Here is a 23,698-nt window from a genome sequence, read left to right as displayed (position 1 = left end):
TGGAGAGAGATTAGTCAGTGTCTGTAGAGTTTACGCAGTTTCTATTTATAGGCAGAGCCTTCAAAAAGACAATAGAAATACAAAATACTATAAACGTTGTTCATGTACATGTCAGTGACACGTGGCCTTAGATATTTGTGTTTTTTTAAACAACTGTTTCCATGTAACCCTTGTTATTATTCACTGTCTAACCAAAGTTTAAAGGCAATGGATATGAAGGAATTGAATGTAAGTAAGTAATGTTTTAAGTAAATTTAGTCATATACAGCACTTTAGTTCTGTAGTACCTCACTTATAAGCCTTATACTGCACTCTGCTCTCTGTATGGTACTTTTTTGTGTTCAACTTTGCATGTTAGGATTTTCCTTATCAAATATTACAAATTATATTTTGTACTATATACCGTATGTTGATGAAGATTATTACATGAATTTATTTTTGGTTCATTCGTTTATTTTATGCAGTTATATATTTATTTTAATTTCATTTTGTTTCGATAAGCACGCATGGGTGAATGGGCTCGTCAGTGGTTCCATTAGTTTCACTAAATCCAATAAAGGAATCCAATAAATGTTCCCTTTCACAAGTGCTACTACAAACAGAAAAGTAGTAAACTTTTCCAGAAACTCTGAAATCTTGTCTGGAGTCTGAGTGGAAAATATCAAGTTAATTAATAATCCAACTACTATATTGGGTCTCTGTTTATTGGTCTATTTTATTAAGTGTAACCACCAAATGTTTTTATTTTATTTATTTTTTTTACTGTATCTCTGCACATGTTGATGCTTGTCTTTTTTGGTTCAAATGAAAGTGAGAGAGACTGTTGAGGGCAAATAACCTCATGATAGAGGCAGAAGAAAAACACATTAGCCAGGTCTTTTCACTTTTGTGGGACTGTGAACCTTTTCAAGGGCTGCATTCAGCCTTTACTGAATGACTCATTTATTAATTCAACATGTACACAACATGTTAAGATGTGTTTGAACCTGTTCAAACCACACATGCGCATGCGCGCTTTCCCCTCTCTCGAACAGTTGCGATGCTTCGCGACGTTTCTTCACCACCACCTGCACGTCTGTGTGTGTAAAAAGCAGTGCCATATCCGGTCATTTCCGTTTACCTTCACATTAAAACGCACCCCATGTATATATAAATTCACACAGTTTCGTTAAAATAAGATATTTACATAATCTTAATGTCACTCGCGTAGAAATGGAATAAACAGACATGCACTCTGTGGCTCCGCTGCTCTGCTTGCACAAAAGAGTTTAACTTTGCTAAAACAAAAACCGGACATGGGGATCTGATTGCAGCTGACTTGACGGAATTCCTCAGCAAAGCCGTTGTTGACAGAACAGAGTGGGGGATCGTGGAGGTGGTGGCCTGTCACTAGCCTGTAATTGGCTTTTGAATTTAACGTGGAAAATGTGCAGTTCTGTGTCTTTCTAACAGTTGGGCCAGCTCAGAAGCAGACCAGAGGAAAATAGGAACGCTGTCAGGATTTGGTAAGATTCGCTGTTTGCAGTAACCGTTAACAACCCTGGGTAAGCTATCGATAACAACCGTTGGCTTACGCGGGCTCTAACTTAAACGTAACTACCTACACTAAAACATAACAGGCATACCACGGTTGCGTCAAGTAGCCATGTAGCTAACTCATGTTTGTAGATCCACTGTTAGCTTAATTTAGTCCAGAATAACGTTAGCCTGCTAACATAACGGCCCCGTTTGTGAGAAGATAAGCTGGTGTCAGCACGTGTTAACCGGTGTTAAATGCATACGTTTTTTTATATCGTTTGTCGCCGTCTCTAATCATTACACTAAAATACATAATTGACTTGTCCTAGTTGCACTAGTCACGACTGATATCAGACTCGCTTTTAAAAATGGTGAGCGGTCGTCAAGGGGCTTGCTAGCTGTTCTTCAGTCAGAACAAGACTACAACTTCCGTTTTGACAAAGCATACGTATGTATGTGTGTATACTGTATACATTATATTATTTTTTAAAACATAGCATACTTCCGTGTGTACATATGAGTATCGGTGTGTAAATAATTATACCTGTGTGTAATTATTTTTTAACAGCATGTATATGTAAGTATATATATGTGTGTGTGTGTGTGTGTGTGTGTGTGTGTGTGTGTGTGTGTGTGTGTGTGTGTGTGTGTGTAAATGCATATACATATGAGAAGAAACGTGACAGTTGCTTCTTATTTTGAACCCAAAAAATGATGTTTTCTGAGAAGTAAAGGAAACAGTAACAGCATCAATATGTGTCAGAAGTGAACAGGTTTTCTGGATAAAAGAAAATGCACAATGATGTCCACGTTTCTCACACAATTTCAATGAGTCATTGGAGTTTGCTGTGATCTACCCGAGGATTTCTGCCAACACATGTTTGAATGTGTGTCTAAACATGAAGTTAGTTGATGAGATCAGTTCAGAGTCACTCATTTACAACCTCTATTCAAACTACTGCTTTCTTATAGAGCCACGGTGTTGTTTAGACTTGGTGATACAAGTTGACGTGTGTCCTACTTTTCAAAGTGTGGGTGTAGTCACCTATTTTCTCAAATAAAATAAAAAATCAACAGTCAGAGCCTTTCCCCTGATCACATGGTGGGAATGTAAACCAAACCAGATTGAACTAAACTTCGGCAAAGTGAAGGTTGAATAATACTATTCTATTCTATTCATTCTGCATGTAAAACTATAACTGAAAATCTCTTAACGTTGCATTTGAAGTCGGAACACCAACACCTACAATTATTTGACTAGCACAATGCCATCTTGGCACTTTATGAAGTCATATCATGTCATCATTATAAGGCACATGCTGTCTTTTTTACTTCTTACAACCGTAACATTGCTCTTTATTTTATTTGAAAGCAACACTTAATATCCACAATGTCAATTGTCCGGTCTACAAGATTGTTACAAATCTTACCTCAGAAAAATGACATGTAGACATGCAAATGAATCGTGACCCTAATTAAAATTAGTCTGAATCAAACTGTAGATATTTCACTCTGAAATCATAGTCAGTTGTAGATACTGTATCTGCAATTCTCATTTTGGATGTCTACAATTGGATTTTATTAACATGTTATGACAAACCCCATATATTTGATAAGAATTTTGTCCTTGGAAGAGTGAAGATATGGATATTTGAATTGACAAATGTGGACAGGAACAATGTCATTGTGCATATCTGAAATCATTTCGACAGAGTAGAATTGAGTCACAGATATCTGTAATACACATGCAGAAAAACTAACCATGTAGGTGTGTAAATGTGCTCTGTCCAGTTCCATCAGCTGAGTTGTTTGTCCCTGGTCTTCACAGAGAAAGGATCCTGCCAAAGAGGAGTGCTGCAATGTTGTGCTGGGGAAATGCTTCCTATGGACAGCTGGGTTTAGGTGGCATTGATGAAGAGATTGTTGTTGAGCCCCGAATATGTGAGTTCTTTCACGGGAAGCGAGTGTGTGATGTGGGGTGTGGCCGCAGACACACAGCCATCCTGCTGGAGGATGGAACAGTGTACACCTGTGGCTGCAACGACCTTGGGCAGCTAGGACAAGAAAAGGGCAGAAAGAAACCAGGTTGGTGTTTGTTCCTTAATGATAACAGTTTGTAGTAATCCTTTGTCACATAAATCTATATGTCTTTGTCTTTTACTAGAACAGGTCGTGGCCCTGGATGCACAGATCATAGTGGCGGTGTCATGTGGAGAGTCCCACACACTAGCCCTGAATGATAAAGGGCAGATATTTTCGTGGGGTCTGGGCTCAGATGGACAGCTGGGCTTAAATAATATGGAAGAATGTGTTCGAGTGCCTAGGTAAACCTCCCATTTTCTTATTCTCTTGAAGTATATGTATTTGTTTTACTTTTTTTTAACTTAAGACATGTATTACTGAAACATGTAACAGCAGATGTTTATGTCAAATTTTGAACCTATATTTGAACCTTATAAGCAGAGCTGCAACAATTAATCAATTATTTATTTCATAGACAACTATTCTGTTAATCAACAAATCTGTTTTTTTTTAATGAAAATAATTGTTATTTGCTGCCCTAATGTTAACTTATTGAAATTCAAATGATGCTTGTTTCTCTGTTCCTGTAAAATGCCAGAAACATCAGGAGTTTGTCAGATGTTCAAATTACTCAGGTAGCCTGTGGGTATTGGCACTCGCTTGCACTTTCAAAAGGTGAGAATGTTTTGTATCTGTATGATGCACAATTATTCAGTCAGCTTTATTAAGTTTTCCAAATGTTAGAACATATTATGTCATATGTGTTTTTTGCACAGGGGGCCAAGTCTTCTCGTGGGGCCAGAGTCGATATGGGCAACTTGGGTTAGGAACACCAGAGAAGATGGTTTCCACACCCCAAACCATTAAATCTCTACAGGGCATCCCCTTTGCTCAGATATCTGCAGGTGGCGCTCACAGCTTTGCCCTCACTCTCTCAGGAGCAGTGTTTGGTTGGGGGCGCAACAAGTTTGGCCAGCTGGGTCTCAATGACACTACTGGTGAGAGGTCAAACTCCCAAAGTACTTGTGAGGGCTTTCTAACATTCTAAATGCAAACTAACTGTGAATGTTTCTTTTTCAGATCGATGGTGTCCAGCCCTGCTGAAATCCCTTCGGTCACAGAGAGTGATTTACATCTCCTGTGGAGAAGATCACACAGTAGCACTGACCAAGTTAAGTTGTGTTATGTTTCTGTGATGTGTGATAGAGCCCAGTTACCATTACAGTTCAGCTCAGTTCAGTATGTTATACAATTGTCAAAAGTTACCACTTTATGTCATCTGTTGGGGTATTTGCATGCACTGAAAGCGGTTTGTTTATTATTTAAGGAGTCGTTTGAGCAAGCAGCAGTTTTTACTGTTTCACTTTCTTCACTTTGAATTTATTGACTATCTACACTGTCGCGCTGGTATAATGTCAAGCTATTATGTAGCTCACACAGCTATCACCATCCAGCCTATGCACCCCACAGTAGACATGCAAGATTAGGGTTTACAGTTACAAACTGTCCTATGGTGAGCTGAACTGCACTGTGGTTTGTATAGTCAAAAGATTGTGCAATGAGTCTGTGGGACAACAAACCTGTAAACATCGGACAAGTTTTGAAACAATCAGGGTTTTTAGTACGGTTTCGCACAGCTAATCTGCAAATTAATATTAAAATCATCATGATCTTCCATAAATGTCTCCATATCTGAAACAACAAGCATGACTCATTAATGTATCTCTGTAGGAAGATTGAAATGACGTGTTTAGTTGATTTCTCAGGAAGGAGGTGTGTTTTCCTTTGGAGCAGGAGGTTACGGACAACTTGGACACAGCTCTACAAACCATGAAATCAACCCAAGAAAAGTGTTTGAGCTCATGGGAAATGTAGTGACACAGATTGCATGTGGAAGGTAAGAAAACGATGTGTCATTGTTATAGGTTTCATCTCAAACATAGATAACATCATTGTACCTGATTTAATCAGCAAGTTTCAACATAATTTTCCACATTACTGTGTTATTACAAGGCAACACACGCTTGCTTTCACACCTTCCTCTGGCAAGATTTTCTCATTTGGACTTGGAGGTAACGGTCAGCTTGGTACACACTCCACCAGCAATAGGAAAAGCCCGTACCCTCTCAAACACCCCTATGTAGCCTTCAAATCACCATATACAGGTAAGAGAAAGCACACCTTTATGAAGTGATTTTCCTGGTCAAGAGGACCAAATGAACCAAAGCAATGTTTAACTTGTGCTGTCATTCTTTTTCAGACATTGGTTGCGTCAAGAGAATTTATGCTGGAGGGGATCAGAGCTTTGCTCACTACTGCACTGCCAATGTGAGTTTTTTTTTTGGAGTAAGGGGCCATTCACATTCAGCATCTTAAAGTGATTGAAAAATGCATGGAAGAAGCCTGTTGTGGACTGAAGTTACTTAAGCCTCACTGAATTAATTTAGACATTAATCAAGGGAAATAATTCAAAATAAAGATGACTGAGTCTGGGTGCATCTTCTCCACCAACTGATTCTGGAGCTTCATCTGGAAGATACTAGGTTCAAAGGTTATTATAATGTGAACAAAGACCAGTGTGCCCTACTTATTTGGCCCAAGTATCAGAAGATGCACTGAAAGCAGCATTCCAAAAGAAAATATTTTCATCTTGTTATGACGCGTGTTGGCTTGTCACAATGGGTGCACGTCATGACCACGTCACTCATTTGTGTGTTTCTTTCTTGTCTGTCTTTAGAGCATAGATGATGTGACGACACAAGATCCTCACCGGAAACTCTGCACCTTGAACGAGGAGATCATACAAAAATGGTTGAGCCATTCACCAGGAAGACTTCCAGGCGAAATCTCCAAGTAAAGTCTTCTTCTCAAAAACTAGTGTTGAATAGTTGCAGACAGATTTTTACAATTGTAAAAGTTGTCTTGACTGTTCATGGAGATTTGCTTGCGAAATGTACTGATGCTGATTATTTGCTTTTTATTATTTCCTCAGTGAGATTGACCTCGTGTTCTCCTCTGCCAGCTGCCTCAATGGATCTTTTCTGTCAACAAGGTAATAATATTTTAGGTGTGTTTTTATTTACACTTGGGTCTAAGGGTCATAATGTATTACTTTGTTCATTGTTTGCCTCACCACTCTGATCCTTCGTCTTCACAGTAACTAATACATATTAAGTGTTACACCTTGTTTTCATTGATTCTGTCTTGGAAACTGATTTGCAGCTGTATTTGGTGGTGTTTCTAATATTCATCTCCTGTTTTATTTGGTAATCACCTGCATGGTCTCATTCCATCTCTCCTATTCTTTTTACATAGTCATCCAGATCACTACTGCACCAGCAGTAAATGTTCAGGGGTGGACATGAACATAGCTCGTGTCCTGTTTCACAGAGTAATCCAACCAGATCATCCTGAGATCGCTCAGCAGGTTAGTGCCCTTAGTGCATCACTGACCACATATACTAGTTAACTTTAACTGTTATATATAATTGCACTAGTATTGGCTCAATTGAATTGTATTTATTTGGTCTGACCCTTTACTGACACAGTATAATTGCATTTCTCAAAAAAAGAGACTGGACAAAGGCTTCATATCTTATTTATGAGTTTTATTTGTCAAATGGAGATTAATTGGAAGTACCAGGCCAGTAATCTTTAAACTGTCTCCTTCAGATTGCTGCCAGTCTGGAAAAAACCCTAATTCCCCGACTGAACAACTCCCCTCCAGACATTGAGGCCCTGAGACTTTACCTCACTCTTCCAGAATGCCCTCTCTTCAGTGACCACAATAATTTTGTCACCATTGCCATCCCATTTGCCAAATCACTCCTCAGCCTGAAAGAGGCTCCACGCAAGGTGTTGGGTAAGATGAAGATGGTGTTGTTTTATGCTCTATGTGACACACGAGTCGACGGTTTTTGACATTTTCTTTGTCTTTTATTTGTGACAGGCATGTGGTGGTCTAGGTTTGAGCCCCCGGTCTTTCAGCGACTGGTTGAGTTGTACAAGGAGGTGGTTGTGTATCTGCTTAGGATCAACAAGGTGGGCATTCCCTCAACAGAGCAGAGAGTATTTACCTCGTACCTGGATACGTCCCTCCGACTTTTGGAGATACTGCATAAGGTGAGGGGGTGGATGGATTTGTGTTGCAACAGCTGTCACATTACCGATTCCTAAGTAAATAGTCCCATATTATCTTTGTTTCAGGTGAGTGATAGGGCAGGACACATCATCCAGTACGACAAATTCTACATTCACGAGTTGGATGACCTTATAGACATCAGACGCGACTATGTCACATGGATTCAGCGGCAGATGTACCCACCGGTCAGTCCAATGCTCATCCATGATTCACTTACCTAGTTTTGCTGGTTTATGGGCAGTAACGTGTGACATATGTTGTATCTACAGGGCCATGACGGTATGGTGACTCTGTGCAGGTACCCCTTTGTATTCGATGCTCAAGCAAAGACCACTCTGCTTCAGACAGATGCTGTCATACAGATGCAGGTAATCTGCAGTAAACTTAAGGTTTCTGTCTTTATGTGTTGCATTTTCAATTAATTTCCTTGTGAAAGAGCTGAATGTAGTGCAATGCAGTCAAGTGATTTGTGACCATACCAAGTGATTCTCAAAGGTAGCGTCAGGACCCAGAGATGGGTCACAGGAGATCTTTTTTTGGGTTCAATAAGTGGGTCCCCAGATAGAACGTTTGGGAAACACTGCTCTAAAGTTATCTTGGAACAGTCAGCATGTTCATGCTTTCATCATTTCCTTGTTGCATTGATAGATGGCAGTGGACCAGGCACAGCTACAGAACTTAAGTTCCATGTTTATGCCAGCTGTGGAATCTGTCAACCCGTGCCTCATACTCATCGTACGGAGGGAAAATATAGTTGGAGACACTATGGAAGTTCTCAGGAAGTCCAACAATGTTGACTACAAGAAGCCACTTAAGGTAAAATGTGATATAATTAATGTACTGATGTTGATACAAGGGATCAAGTGGTGAAAGTGAATTTACTCCCAACTCTGCAGAGGAAAAAAAAAAGAGGATGTGTTGCATACTGCTCTTCTAATTTATGAAGCCATTAAATAAATAGTTATGCCATAGATGGATGTCTGGCCTTTACATTTGGTGTGGCTTTGAGTGTTTTTCTACTAAAACAAATAAATGTTGACTCATAGATTAAGCTAATTGTGCTCATGTCCATGGCAGGTGATCTTTGTAGGAGAAGAGGCAGTTGATGCAGGAGGCGTGAGGAAGGAGTTCTTTCTCTTGATCATGAAAGAACTGCTAGACCCCAGATATGGCATGTTCCGTTACTACGAGGAGTCCAGGCTCATCTGGTTTTCGAACAAGGTAATTGCTGTATACTTTTGTATGCTCATGCTGATTAAATATATCCCTATGAAATGATTTTAAGGGCTCTCTAAAAAATCCTCTCAATAGTTACATTCAATTTAATATGTCATATTATGAATGTATTTGCCTCATCCTGTAAACAGCCATCCAGCTAACCTGAATTAGGTTACCATCCAGTGCTACAAAGCAAATATTGAGAGTTAGTCCAGTGAGATAAGCAGTAGGTTAAAGCCCTTGTCACCACAGAAGGATACAATGATGACATACAATGTCAGTAGCTGTTAAAGCGTTGTGGCATTTTGTTGCTGCATCAGTTTGTTATTGTGGTAATATTTGCTTATTGCACCAAGTAGAGGAATGTTGTGGTTTCCTAATCAGTCCACACGTTCTGTCTCCATTCCTATTGTCCTCCATACATTCTTATTATACTTGGTTAACTGTCCCTCGCAGACCTTTGAAGAACACGACTTGTTCAACCTCATCGGGGTCATCTGTGGTCTGGCCATCTACAACTTCACCATAGTGGAGCTCAGCTTCCCCGTGGCCCTTTACAAGAAGCTTCTGAAGAAGAAGCCGACACTTGATGACTTGAAAGAGTTAATGCCAGATGTGGGAAGGTCAGATCAAGGAGCAGTCATCTGAGGTTTTCCGTTTAATGTTTATGGATCTCAGTTTACTGCATCTAAAACTGATTCGTGCAATGTTACAACTGCAGTATATTATGGAACTGAGTATTATTATACGAAAGCATTCAGTGTTGTCGAAAATGATATTGGTAAATACTGTACATGTCTTTCTGTGTTCCCCTATATAAATAGGAGTCTGCAACACTTACTGGACTACACAGAAGATGACCTGGAAGAAGTTTTCTGTTTGAACTTCACAGTAAGATAATAGTCGGCACTCTTTGTGGTGAAGTGGAAAAAAACGGTCTATTTCTGGAAATCATTAACAGACACAAGTTTTTTTTTTGTTTTTTTTAAACAGATCACTGAGGACAACTATGGTGTCACAGAGGTGTTGGAACTAGTACCAAATGGTGAAGACATCAGTGTAAATAAAACAAACAGGTAGTTGTCTGGCCCACCCTGTTAACCAATAACACATGTTTAAAGGTCAGGACTAGTTTAACGTTTTTGTAATTGTATATATTTGCAAATCGGACAATCTAAATTGACCGTCGGTGTGAGAGTGAATTGTTGTTTGTCTTCATGTGTGGCCCTGTGATGGACTTGCGACCTTGCCTTTGGCCCTATGACAGCTTAGATTGGTGCCAGCGCCCCCCTCATGTGGAGGATAAAGTAGTAGAAGATGAGTATTTGCCCTCCTGCCACTGATGATACAGGTGGTACATATCTGATAACTGAACAGTAAGAAGGTTGCTAGAATCAGTAGGTTAGTGTAAAGTGTTAGTGCAAATCAGGAAGAAAAGCTCACCTGGCTCCAATTAAATTCAGCACTTCAGCTCAGTGATTAAAATACGTTCAAAGACTTGGGCGGGAGAAACAACACTTTGTGAGAATGATGAGCATTTTCCAAAATGTTGAACTATTCCTTTAAGACTCCAATATGCTATCTTTCTGCTAAAGATTTAACCTCATTCTGAATATATTGATTGCAGAAACATCATCTGCATTGTTTGCTAAATCTGCTCTTATTTCTGCCTCTGCTACATTTCACGTGCAAAACGCCTCTTTATTTTCATATGAATTGCTTTCTGCCTCCAGGCAGGACTTTGTCGATGCCTACGTTGACTACGTTTTCAACACTTCAGTGGCCCCACTGTTCAAGTGCTTCTATGCAGGCTTTCACAAAGTGTGTGGTGGGAAAGTTTTAGAGCTGTTCCAGCCAAATGAGCTGCAAGCCATGGTCATCGGCAACACCAATTATGACTGGGTGGAGCTTGAAAAGGTGTGGTTTTCCTATAATGATTGAAGTAAAAAAGTATCAATAGCTCCTTCAACTTAGTATAATGAATTACAAATTACTTTGTGTTGACTCCTAAGAGTGTGGAATACAAAGGAGAGTACTGGGCCGACCACCCCACTATCAAGCTCTTCTGGGAAGTGTTCCACCGTCTTCCCTTAGAGAAGAAAAAACTCTTTCTCTGTAAGTGTTGCCACACGTATATAACTTCATACAGGCTGATATAAGTAGTCTTACCTGTTTTATGCTTAGTTAGAAAAGTGAAATAATGTCTCTTGCCTTTTCAGTGTTCCTCACAGGCAGCGACCGCATACCAATCCTGGGCATGAAAAGCCTGCAAATAGTGATCCAGCCCACCAGTGGAGGGGAGCACTATTTACCTGTGGCCCACACCTGCTTCAACCTGCTGGACCTGCCTAAGTACACACATGCAGAAACTCTCCGTGAGAAGCTTCTGCAGGCTATAGAATACAATCAAGGCTTTTTTCTAGCCTAAAAATACATACACAGAAATACCAAGGACTGAATGTCAAGACTGTTGATGGAAACTGCCATCCTACTGCATTTTTTTGAGCACTGAAACAACTTGAACACTGGTTGAGTCGTTTAGAGGAAATGACAAGCGTTTGATATTTAGGCTTTCATATCCATCTTGACTTTTGTTTTTCCAATTTTGATGCAAACCACTCAATCATTTGATTGTTATTTATGCTTAGTTGTGATTTTCTTTTTTTTTACGAATATTCATTGCCTCCACAGTATCTGATGCTCTATTACAAGTTGATTCACTACAGGAATATGCTTCACAGGGCATGAGTACAGCAACATGAATGTCTGTAAAAAGTAAATGCAGCAGCACTACCTTTCTGAAGCTTATAATGTTGTACAATAGTGAGATCTTACTTTTGTGTGTACTGTTGGAGAAGTCTTTCAGAAATATGCCAAAATATGTATTCTAAACACTAGAATCAAAACACTACTCTAACAGGAGGCATTTTAAGCTCCACTGTGGTATTTGCTCTTACTCTCTATTTTACAGGAGTTAATGTGGTTGTATCATGTCTGTGCATTAAATGTTTGAAGCCAGAAGATATAAACTCTCTTTACGTTAGTTAATTTCTTAAGGTTCTATCGTGACAGACTATTTGAGAGCATCGCAGAGTGTTTGGCTTTAGATCTTGAGTGGACTTCCTTGGCTGTAAGTCCTTAACAACTCGCCAATAAATAACTCGAAGTAAAACTGCTGAAATAAATTGTTACTTGGGGGATAAAGTGCTGTTGTAAGGTAGTTTTATTTACTTTCCTCTGGAGTATGTTGTTATTGATCATTTAAGGCAACATCTGTCCAGGGTGTACCCAGCCTATCGCCCTATGTCAGCTGAGGCACAGCACCCCCTTCGACCCTCATTTGGAGAATAAAGTGTTACTAGATGGATGGATGGCTATGAACAGGTAAGAACATGTACTACACAACTACTACTACAAATACAATTTCCAGCATAGCCAATCACGTCAGTACAGGTTCACATTTTAATGACAAACTGTACACAGTGCAGTATAAGGCCACGGTGAAGGCATATATGGATGTCTTTCTTGTCTTATTTGTGCAGAAAAGTTAGTTTTAATGTGGCAGGTCATGATGGACCAGCTTATAGTGGGTTCCACAGGAAGGACAGCGTTGGGGAGTTCCTTCATGAACCCAGAACCACACAACAGCAGTGTTGTCTTCCTCACCTGCAGAAGGTGAATTACAAGCATCACCAGGTTTGCAATGCACACGAGATTTAATGACCTGAGTTCAATATGCTTATTACTTACAGATACAGCCCACCAGCCTCTTGTCTATAGTGCATGGCACAAGCTGAGGGTCTTCCTTGGTGCCAGGATAGTACTCTGGCTTGAGTACACTGTACGGGTCCTGTAAATGTCATTAAAAAAAATAAAAAAATTATACAATATACAATATTATACAAGTATTTTTTGTGACATGTAATTACGCAATAATATTGTAAAGCAGGTCAGAATAATCGTGACAGGAAACGTTCATATTGACCCATGCCTAATACAAAACGACTGTCGACTGGTGACCTACTTTTCCTTCTTTGAAGCCCTGCAGGATGCGTCGTTCCAACCCAGTGGCCTGTTCCTCATCTGTTGGTATTCCTGGAAAAAAAAATCAACATAGTAGGTGTTTCCATTAAATTTACTACTTTTTCTGACACTTTCTTCCAATCGCTTTGGCACTAGTGTCACAGCTTTGATGCCAAATTTCCACAACTCGAGACACAAAGTGGTCTCCACTTGTAACAGGTTGTCCAACATTTGAAACATTACATATGTATATATTTTTTTTATTATTGCTTTTGCAGAATCATGAATCTGTTAGATCACCCACACTCAAGATACCATCATATAAGAACTACTAGACTCAAATGCAAGGATGAGAACTTAAAGATATAAGTTGTTTCTAACATTTATGTGTCACATTTTTTTTAAATTGGCAAAAACATAATTAGAATACTATTACTACTAGGGCTAGGCACTTCCATGTGGGTGACTTTTTCTATCTCACTCACATACAGTCCTTGTGATTTGTGATTTAACTAGTTTAAGTTTAAGAATGTAAAAAAAATATAGTACTGTGCAAAAGTTTCAGGCACCACCTGTCTATCAAATTCTGTGATCATTGAAATTTGGAATGAAGTGATGCGACTTAAAGCCGGTCTTATAGCAAGCTGTCAATGAGTTTAACTCCTACAACATGTGTATGTAATGCTTACAGCAGATAGTTCTTTAAATGAAATAGTAGGACAAACCCAGGATTTACCAGTAACATTAATTAAGGTTCCACTCCAGTATTAACAGAGGTATTTTTTTAAACTAAAAACTGCATACATATTTTCTGGATGTGTTCCAGTAAAGTGAAATAGAAATAATTATCCTCTATTGTCGTTATAACATTGCTAAAACAACAAATATAATGGTGGCGTAAGACTTCTTCACAGTACTGTATATATTTTTTTCCAACATTGCAACAATCCCATCCATCCATCCATCCATCCATCCATCCATTATCTACCGCTTTTTCCTCCACCAGAGGGTCGCGGGGGGTGCTGTGCCTATCTCAGCAGACATTGGGCAATAGGCGGGATACGCCCTGGACAGTTCGCCAGTCCATCGCAGGGCCACATATAGAGACAAACAACCATTCACTCACATTCTCACACCTACGGTCAATTTAGAGTGACCAATTCACCTAATCCCCATATCGCATGTTTTTGGACTGTGGGAGGAAGCCGGAGAACCCGGAGAAAACCCACGCACACACGGGGAGAACATGCAAACTCCTTGCAGAAAGGCCCTTGTTCCGAAGTTGTTCCAAACGGGGCTCGAACCCCAGGAACCCGGGTCTTCTTGCTGCAAAGGCAAGAGTGCTATGCAACAATCCCATGAATCGCAAATATTTTGGTCATAATCTTGGTGGGAAGTGTTGTTATCGTCCTGTGCCTAATTAGGAAAATAACTGAAAGAATAATAATTCAAATTATGAAAATAATAGTTAGTTGCAACTATAAAAAAACTGCAGTGTGTCCTGCCTTATTAAAAGTAAAATAAAGGATTACTGTATGTCATGGTCACAGGTTCTTATCTGCAAGGTAAAAAAAAAAACCCAAGGGCAAAGAAACCATGTATAATAAACAAATGATATTTAGTTTCCAAAAAATTGGAAAAAGATGTATTTTGTTTTGAAATTTGACATCAAAGTTCTTAAACTAGTGTTTAAGCGACTACTGAAAAACAGTATCACTTCAACACAGTAGGGTGTGTGTTTGAATGCATGTCAAACTGCACGTCAGCAGTGGACGCCTCCCTCACTCACTCAGTCCTTTACCAGGATACTGGCATCAAACCAGCAGACTGGCTCGTGCCAAGAAAGGAGGGTCAATCACAGGCCTGTGTGAGATTCATAGTCCTCATGACCTTCATTATTGTTTGTTTCACTCTGTGCACTGATGTGTAAATAATCATGTCACAACACTGTATAAGAACACGCGTAAAGACACTATAATAACACAATGTATACATTGTACACATTATACTTAAGCTTTGGACAAGGACACGTTTTGTTTTAGTCACATTTCATGCGTCATGTATGAAAAAGAGCGAGTCAAACAGCGCAGTAAATAAGTTATATTAGTGCCTCAGTGGGGTCACTTAAGGCCCCTCGGTGTATGTGTGACCTATGACCGTATGGTTGGTGTCTCACCCCCGGTGGCCATGGCTCGTAGTAATGGTCTCGCCACCGCATTCCTGCTGCTCTGCAGCGTCGCTGCTGCACAGGCTCGAAGAAGAAGCGCACGTCCCGCCATGATTCTGCCGTTAACTGTTACCGTCACTGCTGCTGCTGCTGCTGCTGCTCCAGCTGCTGCTCTCACTTTCGATGATACGGCCGCGGTGAGGCGGACTGAAATGACCCGGACACCCGCGTGAGTGACAGGCGCTCGGACCAATCACAGAGGACACGCGGCTGCAGCTGACCAATCAGAGTGAGACGCACGCGGGCAACAGGTGGGAAGTTTCAGTAGTAATTCACGAGGAGCTTATAAATAAGTATGTCTGTTCCCAACTTAAAGGTACACAAATCTGAACATATGACAGTGAAACTTCGAAATTAACTAAATAGTTAATTTGTCCGTTTTATCAAATACTTTAAAGAGTCAGTGTGTCACATTTAAAAGTGTTTATTGGTAATTACAGAGTATACAACCTTTATGTATGTCGCCAGAGAAGATGTACAGTGGCCTATTCATCCCTTATCTCCTGCTGTAGCTTCCTTATTTATATATTACTGTGGATTTTGTCACGTGTAAACTCATGTTTTATTATTTCAGGTCTGACTTGCGTTGAAAGTCCAACTTTCTGGGCAAGAGCAACTGTTAAGTATGGATGTTTTCAAATAATTTCAAAAAATAATGTTTGTGTTGATATGAACCAGGACAAAGTTCAATAGAGAAATGTATTTATGATGCAAAATTAATTTACTTGGGTCATTCTACGAAAATGTCCCTCACACGAAACCTACCCATATAATCTGTATTAACATCTAAATATTTAAAATGTTTGTTGGTATGATATGGTGAACAAATAATATTCATTTTAAATATTCATAAATTGATACTTTCAAAGAATTTTAAAGATTTATGTATTGTATACCTGTAAAATATGGCAAAAATGGCTGTCCCTCGGTGACATTTCGTAACATTTCAAATTATCTATAAAAAAAATGTATTTATGAAAAGCATCATTTGTTAATGAAAGGGAAAAAACATTATTCGGCCTTCTCTAAAGTTATCAGCTCCCATTCCTAAGCACAAGCCTAAACAATTCAGGACGGCACCTGCTGCAACTGTTGTAATCACAGCGACCTCGGTATAGCACTGGCTCCAGTCTGTTGTCTACAGAATTCGTCTCTTCATATTTTCGCTGAGCCTGACTGGAATGGGGCAGACGACTGATGACGCTGCTGCACAGTCCTCCCCAAGGTCAGCTAATGTATCAGCAGAGAAAGCACCTTTAAATATGCTAACTCTGGGACTCACAGGCAGACTGACAGAGGATGCCCAACTGTTAGCATACTTGCTTTATGTTCTGCATTGTCTCAGTCCTCCTCAGACCTGAGTTGCTTCCAATAAAGCTTTTCAACTTAACTCATCTCTGACTCCAGGAAACTCCAACTTCGGTCGACTCACTGTCCGACAGCTGTCCCTATGTGTTACTTCAAATGCGTTACTTTGGATAGACTCGCCCCCAGGGACAATGCACTATCCCAGATGTGACATAATTTTCAGGATGTGACATCATCCGCCTTTTATCAGGAAGCTGCCAAACAGAGAAGTAAGTGCTCCTCTCTTTGAATTTTGAATTAATTAATTTTGACTAAAGGGGACTGTCATAGTGTGTCAAAATGCGTTACCATATTATCATGTATTAAAAAGTTAAACATTTTAAATTCAAATATACATATAAACAATCATATGAGCAGGTCTAGAATGCACATCATGTGATGTCATGGTGTGAACCACATGGGTAGTAATGGCTGCCTAAAGCATAAGTCGTCAAACCTGTTACTACTAACTATTGACGCATGACGCGTTTCCGCTACGAATGACCGGGATAAGATGCGCGTGACGTGTACGTGACTCCGGATTGTTAAAATGAGTCTCTAAAAAACGCTAAACTTTACAAACAAAGGTACACGCAGTACACATGTACGCTTGTTATTTGCTCTTTTCGTTTAATAAACAGACCGCTCCATTTCGACTGTAGGCGCCCTAACGGCGCTAAACGAGCTAACGCAGCTAATGGAGCTAACTGCTAAACGGTGCCCGGACTCCGGTGTTGCAGCACGTAAACGTGACATCATCGTCATGGAAACGCGTCATGCGTTAACGTGAGTTAACCTAGTGCCCAGCACTACTTTCCCTGCCATGTTCCCTTGTTTATTGTGTGTCCAAACCAGAATTATTATTCATACAAATCATTAAAATATGTTAAAATGTGAAATAACCTATTGTGAACAAGAAAGGTGATTTTATTATCAATTTGTATTTTACATGCTTTTGTAAGGATGCCTCTGTCTGCAGCAGAAAAGCAGCGTCAATACAGGCAGCTTAGGGACGCTGATCCTGAGAAAAGACAAAAGCATTTAGAAAAAGAGAGGGAAAGAGCGAGGAAGGACAAGGATGCCGGCAAAAGGTCATATATTAGCGAACTGTCTGAAATAGAGAGAGTGGCCAAGCGGAAATACTGTAGAGAAGCACAGGCAAAATCAAGAAGAGCCCAAGCACAACAGACAGCTACCATTCCGGATCCTGCCACACTCTCCCCTGCATTACTCACGACAGGCACCACAGTCGAGCTGTTTTACGTGAAGGCCGAGACAGATTAGGAAGCTCCCTCTCTCATGCCAGAGGACATTCCACCAGTCTCAGGCACACTGGGAATACATCATCTGGTCACTAACGAAAAAGGGCACTTTATCGTAAGGGATGAGAGTTGCATGTGTGACACGCAGAAAAATGTTTCCTGTAAGTGTTTCAATTCTCGTCAGTTCCCATTCTGTCACAGGGGTGCCAAGTTATCGAGGCTGAGAAAGCTGGACCCTCGAACACTCAAGCCAACCAAAACCCTCAGCCAAGCTCTGAGAGGCCCCTGGAAATTGACTGGAGTCAAAATGATATGATCGGAGGCTGGTGTGTCGTTACATATGACAAGGAGCTGTACCCTGGTATAATCTTGGCAAAGGATGAGGGCAATGTCCAGGTCAGGTGCATGCACCAAGCAGGACGGGGCAAAAACCGTTTCTACTGGCTCCCCCGCAATGATGAAATCTGGTATATGTTGGATGACGTTGTGAGGCTCATCCCTGCACCAGAGAATGTCACGATGCGGCATGTGCAGATTCAAAAAGACATCTGGGCAGAATTAACCAAATAGAGAATTTGTTTAGCTTTTAAAGTGATTAAATGCAGAATTACATTTTGTTAGCTGTCCGGACAATCATATATGGCATGCGAGGAACTACCTCAGGCTTCTCAGTTTTGCTTTGTGTTGGTAACAGGCCAGAAGTGTTACATGTTTAAGTGTCACCAAAACTTGAAATCACTCCTTCCTCCTTTCTGTTCCCAATGGAGGGTTTCCAAGGTACAATGTGTATTGTGCATTTCCCATTGATAAAATCCATGTTTGGGTATATCATTTGTCGTTGTTATGGCTTTGGAGAGTCACTAATGTTAATAAAATAACAGTTTTACATGTATTAAGTATCATTGCTAATTTCCATAAAATTCCATGTTGTATCCAGATTATTAATTTTATAATACTTGATATTTTAAAACTTGATTATGTAACTAGTATCAGCTGCACATTTTAAAAAAAAGATTGCCTGAAGTCAGTCAGTGTGGCTGCTCCACTGTTTTAGTTGATGTCATTGCTCCTGTCCACCAGTAGGAGGCAGTGTCAAACCAACAAATGTCTATTCTTTCTTGGTGTTTTTCCATGTAAGCATGAAGTTAAAGGAGCAATGGCGAGGCTGCCGTGTCACATAAAGACAAACTGTTTCGTTATTTACGACAAAAATAGTTGATAAAAAGACTGGGTCTCGCTGTATTACTCAGGCTGCACTACAGCGTCTATTCACGGGCGCGATCCCACTACTGAGCGGCACGGGGGCTTTGGCCTGCTCCGTTTCCGACCTGGGCCGGTGCACCCCTCCTTAGACGACCTGGTGGTCCCGGGCTCCCCCTGGAGCACCATATCGATACCGAACTTAGTGCGGACACCCGATCGACATAGTCCGCTGCAGCTCAGAACTCCTGAGCTCAAACGATCCGCCAGACTAAGCCTCCCAGTAACTTGGATTACAGGCGCGCGCCACCGCACCCGGCGATAGAGGACGGTTCTCATCGAGCTTTTATCCTTTATGAAAATGACGTCATCTGCAGGGCTAGTGACATCTAGTGGTGCAAGTTTATGTAGCAATCTAACGGTTCATATTTACTGTCAGTATTTGAATGCGCAAGAGCACATGTTTTTGTCTGCTTCTGTCTACAGAGACATGCTGATCCACACTTTTAAAGAGATAGTTCAGAGTTGTTTTTGTTGTTGTTTTTTTTTAATGACACTTACCCTCACTGAAAACATGCATGTTAGCCAGCTAAAGATACAAGATCTAAAAACAATGACACCAATATATAATGTTGAATATATATATAGAAATATGTATTTCTATTCAAGGTAATGGATTCAAGATTTTTGTCACTAATGACATTATCCACTTTTTTGCGATTGTTTGAGGGGCAACCTCCCTGTGAAACATCAGATTGAGTAAGGAAATATTATATTATATATAAATATAGTAAAAGAAAATCAGATTTGTTAGCTTGTGGGAATGTAGGAACTGCTGATCTACCAATTCCTCATTTTATTTAATATGTTTGTGTCTCTTCAATAAATCCAAACAAAGGTAATGCCCTTTAACACTTTAACATCTTGGTGTTTGTTGTACTTTTAGAAATAAGGGTTACAAAATTGTTCTTCTATCTAACCTTTATAAAAAGGTTCTACCTGGAGTCAAAAAGGGTTCTCCTATGAGGACAAGCCAAAGAACCTCATATGGTTCTACTTAGCAATTTTATGTCTAAGAGTGTACTTTGTCCTGGTCTCACATCAACAATATTTATATTATATATATTTTTTAACATTGTGTCTTATTATTTTGCACTTTAATTTTACTTTTGTGTCGTGTTGCTGGCATTGGCCTGCCAAGAGACTGAAGATGGAAATTGGCTTTTGATACAACCGTTAAACCATATTTACATGTTCATTAATATTTACTGTCCCATTATAATACTAACTTTACTGTATGTCATTAATCTTGTTCTCTCTCTCCCTAGTTTGTGTCTTTCCTTCCTTTCCTTTCTCTCTGTGTCCTCAGCTTGCAGGCTGGAGGATCCAGATCCAGTTCAGAGGCTATTATTTTCTTCTGTCTCTACCCTCCCTCTTGTTCTTGTATTACAAAATAATAATAATAATAATTTAAACCATAACTCTGCGTCAATGATTACATCCATGTCACATTACCACCTTGAGAAAGTAACCCAGGTGCATTTCCCCTCATGTAGTACGTTCTGTATTGGTTTCAGCTACTCCTGATCCCACCCCAAACAAAGACAGAGGTCTGTGGTGTCACAGAGACAGAGGTCATGCTGCACAACAGGAGCAAACTGGGACACATAACATCATAAACAGTAATGTTTTTATATCTCCATGAACCATACAGCATACATCCAAGGTAATTATATCATGACACAATGAATTTGTCTACAATACACATTAGCATTAAAGGTACATGTACTTCAATACATCAAGCATAACCATATCTCCACTGTACAAGAGCATACTGTACTTGACCGAGCAGGACAAATGGTAACACATATTATTCACATAATGCAATGTTGTTTTTTTGTTAGACAAAGCATTCTCCATGTGAGCAGACACATTTAAAGTTTGCTGTTTCTAACAGGACATTTATGGGCATTACAGGGAGACTAGACTCACAGTTAAAGGTGCATTATGTAATAAATCTAAAGCAACTGGCCATAAAATCCTCCTAATATGTCACAGAGACTCAGGAATAATGTTCATATAACAAACTGAACTCACCAACAACAACAGTACAGCCAAAATATTTGCATTAAAAAGAATCTTTTGCTGACTGCAAATCATGTTTATGTTTTGAAATCATGTTTTGGCATGTGGCGTCACCTACCGCCGTCTACCAATCATTGCAGTCAGTAGAGTCTCAGCTGCCCAGCAACCACGGGTTGCCAGTTACGTCAGAAAACGAAACCTAAAAGACCTCGGTATTTTGAATTTGAATGTAGTAACTGTTTTTGGCCACATTCTTACATATGGCACCTTTAACTACAAGGTAAAAACACAAACGTATAAACAAAACTGTATTCCTGATGGATGATTTAGATTTCATAATTTCTGAACTTCTGCAGTAGACTGGATGGAGACTCAGCAGCCCAGCGGAAGCGCAGGTGGCAGTGGTCACCTAGAAAGTGATGATAACAGGTCAGTTAGTTTTTATATAATACAATACTGTGTGAACATTGTTATAAAAAATACAGTCTGAAGCCTGGGCCAAAAAGACACCCAATAGGATTAATTAACCTTTGACCTCCATTTTTTTAAAATCACATTTTACAGTATAATTATTATTAATAACTCACACAGCAGGAGTTGAGGCTAAAAGGATGTAACCAAAAGAGGAATCGATTTTTAAAGCATCGTTCTCGTGATCTGCAGGTATACTACCATTGTTGATGTCTTCTAAATGAATAATTGTAATACTTACTTGATGATGACATAGCATCACACGAAGAGATCCCTGGTTCATTCATTTCACACTGAATGTCCTCTGCTTGGGAAGTGACTGGGTCTTCTGTCTTTGAGGCCTCCAGCATTGGTTCCTTCTTATTTCTCACAGCCCAGTGCAGTGACTGCAAACAGGTGACCAAAGATATCAGTATTTATGCAGATTATGCAGTATTTAAAGAATTTAAAAAAATAAAAATAACTGTACCAAAAAAAAAAATACACTACTTACAGTTTTTACAGAGTCGTTCATGGCTTGCCAGTCATGGAAAGGAATGGTGATGCCACTTCTTTTCCACAAGTCATAGTTTTTCCTTTTGGTTTCATGACATAAAACCTCCTTGGCTTCTTGCAGTTTCTGGAATTCTGCCACTGTCACAGAGAGAGGAAGCAGCAGGATTTCCAGATGATTTGCTTACCAATCAATTGTAAATATATCATTAATAATACACACAGCTGTGTTACAATCAAGTACACCACAAAAAATACCTGCTCTTGGGTTGTCTAGGTGTTTGTCTGGGTGGCACATCAAGGCCCGGATCTTGTATTCATTGATAATCTGTTCAGTCTGCATGAAAAATGATTCAATAAATAAATTAAAATAAATTATATGTATCTTTATACATTATGAATCAGGGCTGAAGAGTTTACTCCTTTTGATTGTCATTCGTACACCTTCTTACACAAGGGGAAAGACAATTTTCTGACCCATATTTGAAATAATTAAACATAACAATGACCTTTTTGTATTACAGGGTATATTATATGAAAACATTGCAATAATTGTAAATATATATATATATATATATATATATATATATATATATATATATATATATATATATGTGCTTCATTTGTCTGTAATCCACGTTCATTTTGTTTTCAGCTTTAGGAAACAGAGCAACTGATGAAATGTTTTAAAAATGAATAAAACGTTTTTTTAAACCTATTAATACCTTTCCATTCTATGTCACGAGCTTGTCGTGATGCTAATACAAACATTTCAATGTTACACTGTTAGATACATTCAGGCTACACTTATGCGCACATCTTAGATGATTTGATTCTTACAAACACATACACAGGTGTGTGATGCTCTTCGTTGTAGGACACAGCATTGACGTCATCCCTTTCATTCAAAGCGTCATCACTAACCTGATGATCCTGACTCATTACAGTGTCAGTGGATGGCGCATTTTATGCCGGAGCATCAACAGGTCTCTGCTGTTGCATGTTTTCATTTCTAGATCTGCACAGACATCACTGTCACTCAGCACATAGTCAGAGCCTGAACCCACTGGACAGAGCTTACCGACGACAGTTCATCGCAGCCCAATAACCCGTAGTAATCGTCCAAGTCCTCCGGTTTGCAGTTCATAACAGCATCCATCCGCCTGGTGGAGTACAGTTACTACAGCAGGCACTTGTTGCTTGTTTTGCTTCACTGAATCACGGCGTTTACACGCAGATCACTCACGAACAATATTATGTAAGTGTCGACTAATGCTATATAACGGACTCCAAAGCTGTTAACAGAACCAGAGGGATTTTAGCTCGAGCTGCTGGGAGAAAACTGTGCAGTCTTTTTCACTTCACGACGTGTGATGCATTCACGTGTCTAGATAAAAACAAAGGCCAAAGTCTAAAAAAAATCCGCTCGGTGTCAAATTTCGACCAGTCGTTCTGCATGAAATAGTAATGTAAGTTTTAGTTGGAGTTTCACGTTGTCAGTTGAAGCAAAATGCGTACATTATGTTAATTGTTGGAATGGAAGGCTAATACCAAAAGTCAGCGTTTAACTCAGATTTGTTGTGTCTCCGTTCACAAGCTTTTACTTTGCTTTATAAAATCTCCAGACGGTGTTTGAAGGCAGCAGCATTTTGTTATGGTGGTACGTCATGGACGTACGCCATCGTCATCGAC

At 39.7% G+C, this 23,698-nt stretch overlaps 3 protein-coding genes across 3 annotated transcripts; 1 reads left to right on the top strand and 2 right to left on the bottom strand.

Annotated features, from left to right (window-relative positions):
* The first annotated feature begins 1,369 nt into the window (after positions 1 to 1,369).
* On the top strand, positions 1,370 to 12,112 carry herc4 (HECT and RLD domain containing E3 ubiquitin protein ligase 4). Its single transcript, XM_083897845.1, has 24 exons — positions 1,370 to 1,505; positions 3,347 to 3,603; positions 3,683 to 3,842; positions 4,139 to 4,215; positions 4,317 to 4,538; positions 4,621 to 4,712; positions 5,307 to 5,437; positions 5,554 to 5,705; positions 5,801 to 5,868; positions 6,278 to 6,393; positions 6,533 to 6,592; positions 6,856 to 6,967; positions 7,213 to 7,402; positions 7,490 to 7,662; positions 7,747 to 7,866; positions 7,951 to 8,049; positions 8,330 to 8,497; positions 8,759 to 8,902; positions 9,356 to 9,522; positions 9,724 to 9,790; positions 9,893 to 9,975; positions 10,633 to 10,816; positions 10,912 to 11,014; positions 11,119 to 12,112. The coding sequence occupies exons 2-24, from the start codon at positions 3,378 to 3,380 to the stop codon at positions 11,325 to 11,327; spliced, it is 3,123 nt and encodes a 1,040-aa protein (XP_083753971.1). The 5' UTR covers positions 1,370 to 1,505; positions 3,347 to 3,377; the 3' UTR covers positions 11,328 to 12,112.
* Positions 12,113 to 12,298: 186 nt separating this feature from the next.
* On the bottom strand, positions 12,299 to 15,313 carry cox5b2 (cytochrome c oxidase subunit 5B2). Its single transcript, XM_083897844.1, has 4 exons — positions 15,099 to 15,313; positions 12,924 to 12,994; positions 12,650 to 12,749; positions 12,299 to 12,565 (listed from the first exon to the last, which is right to left on the bottom strand). Exons 1-4 carry the CDS (start codon positions 15,199 to 15,201, stop codon positions 12,453 to 12,455), a joined length of 387 nt encoding a protein of 128 aa, XP_083753970.1. The 5' UTR covers positions 15,202 to 15,313; the 3' UTR covers positions 12,299 to 12,452.
* Positions 15,314 to 20,689: 5,376 nt separating this feature from the next.
* On the bottom strand, positions 20,690 to 23,358 carry dnajc12 (DnaJ (Hsp40) homolog, subfamily C, member 12). The gene is made up of 5 exons (XM_083897230.1): positions 23,088 to 23,358; positions 22,265 to 22,343; positions 22,008 to 22,147; positions 21,756 to 21,900; positions 20,690 to 21,452 (listed from the first exon to the last, which is right to left on the bottom strand). The coding sequence occupies exons 1-5, from the start codon at positions 23,163 to 23,165 to the stop codon at positions 21,370 to 21,372; spliced, it is 525 nt and encodes a 174-aa protein (XP_083753356.1). The 5' UTR covers positions 23,166 to 23,358; the 3' UTR covers positions 20,690 to 21,369.
* Positions 23,359 to 23,698: the final 340 nt, after the last annotated feature.

Source organism: Microchirus variegatus (assembly GCF_963457635.1).
Source record: "Microchirus variegatus genome assembly, chromosome: 11".
In the NCBI taxonomy this organism is placed as follows: domain Eukaryota; kingdom Metazoa; phylum Chordata; class Actinopteri; order Pleuronectiformes; family Soleidae; genus Microchirus; species Microchirus variegatus.
This window is presented reverse-complemented; position numbering and strand designations above follow the sequence as displayed.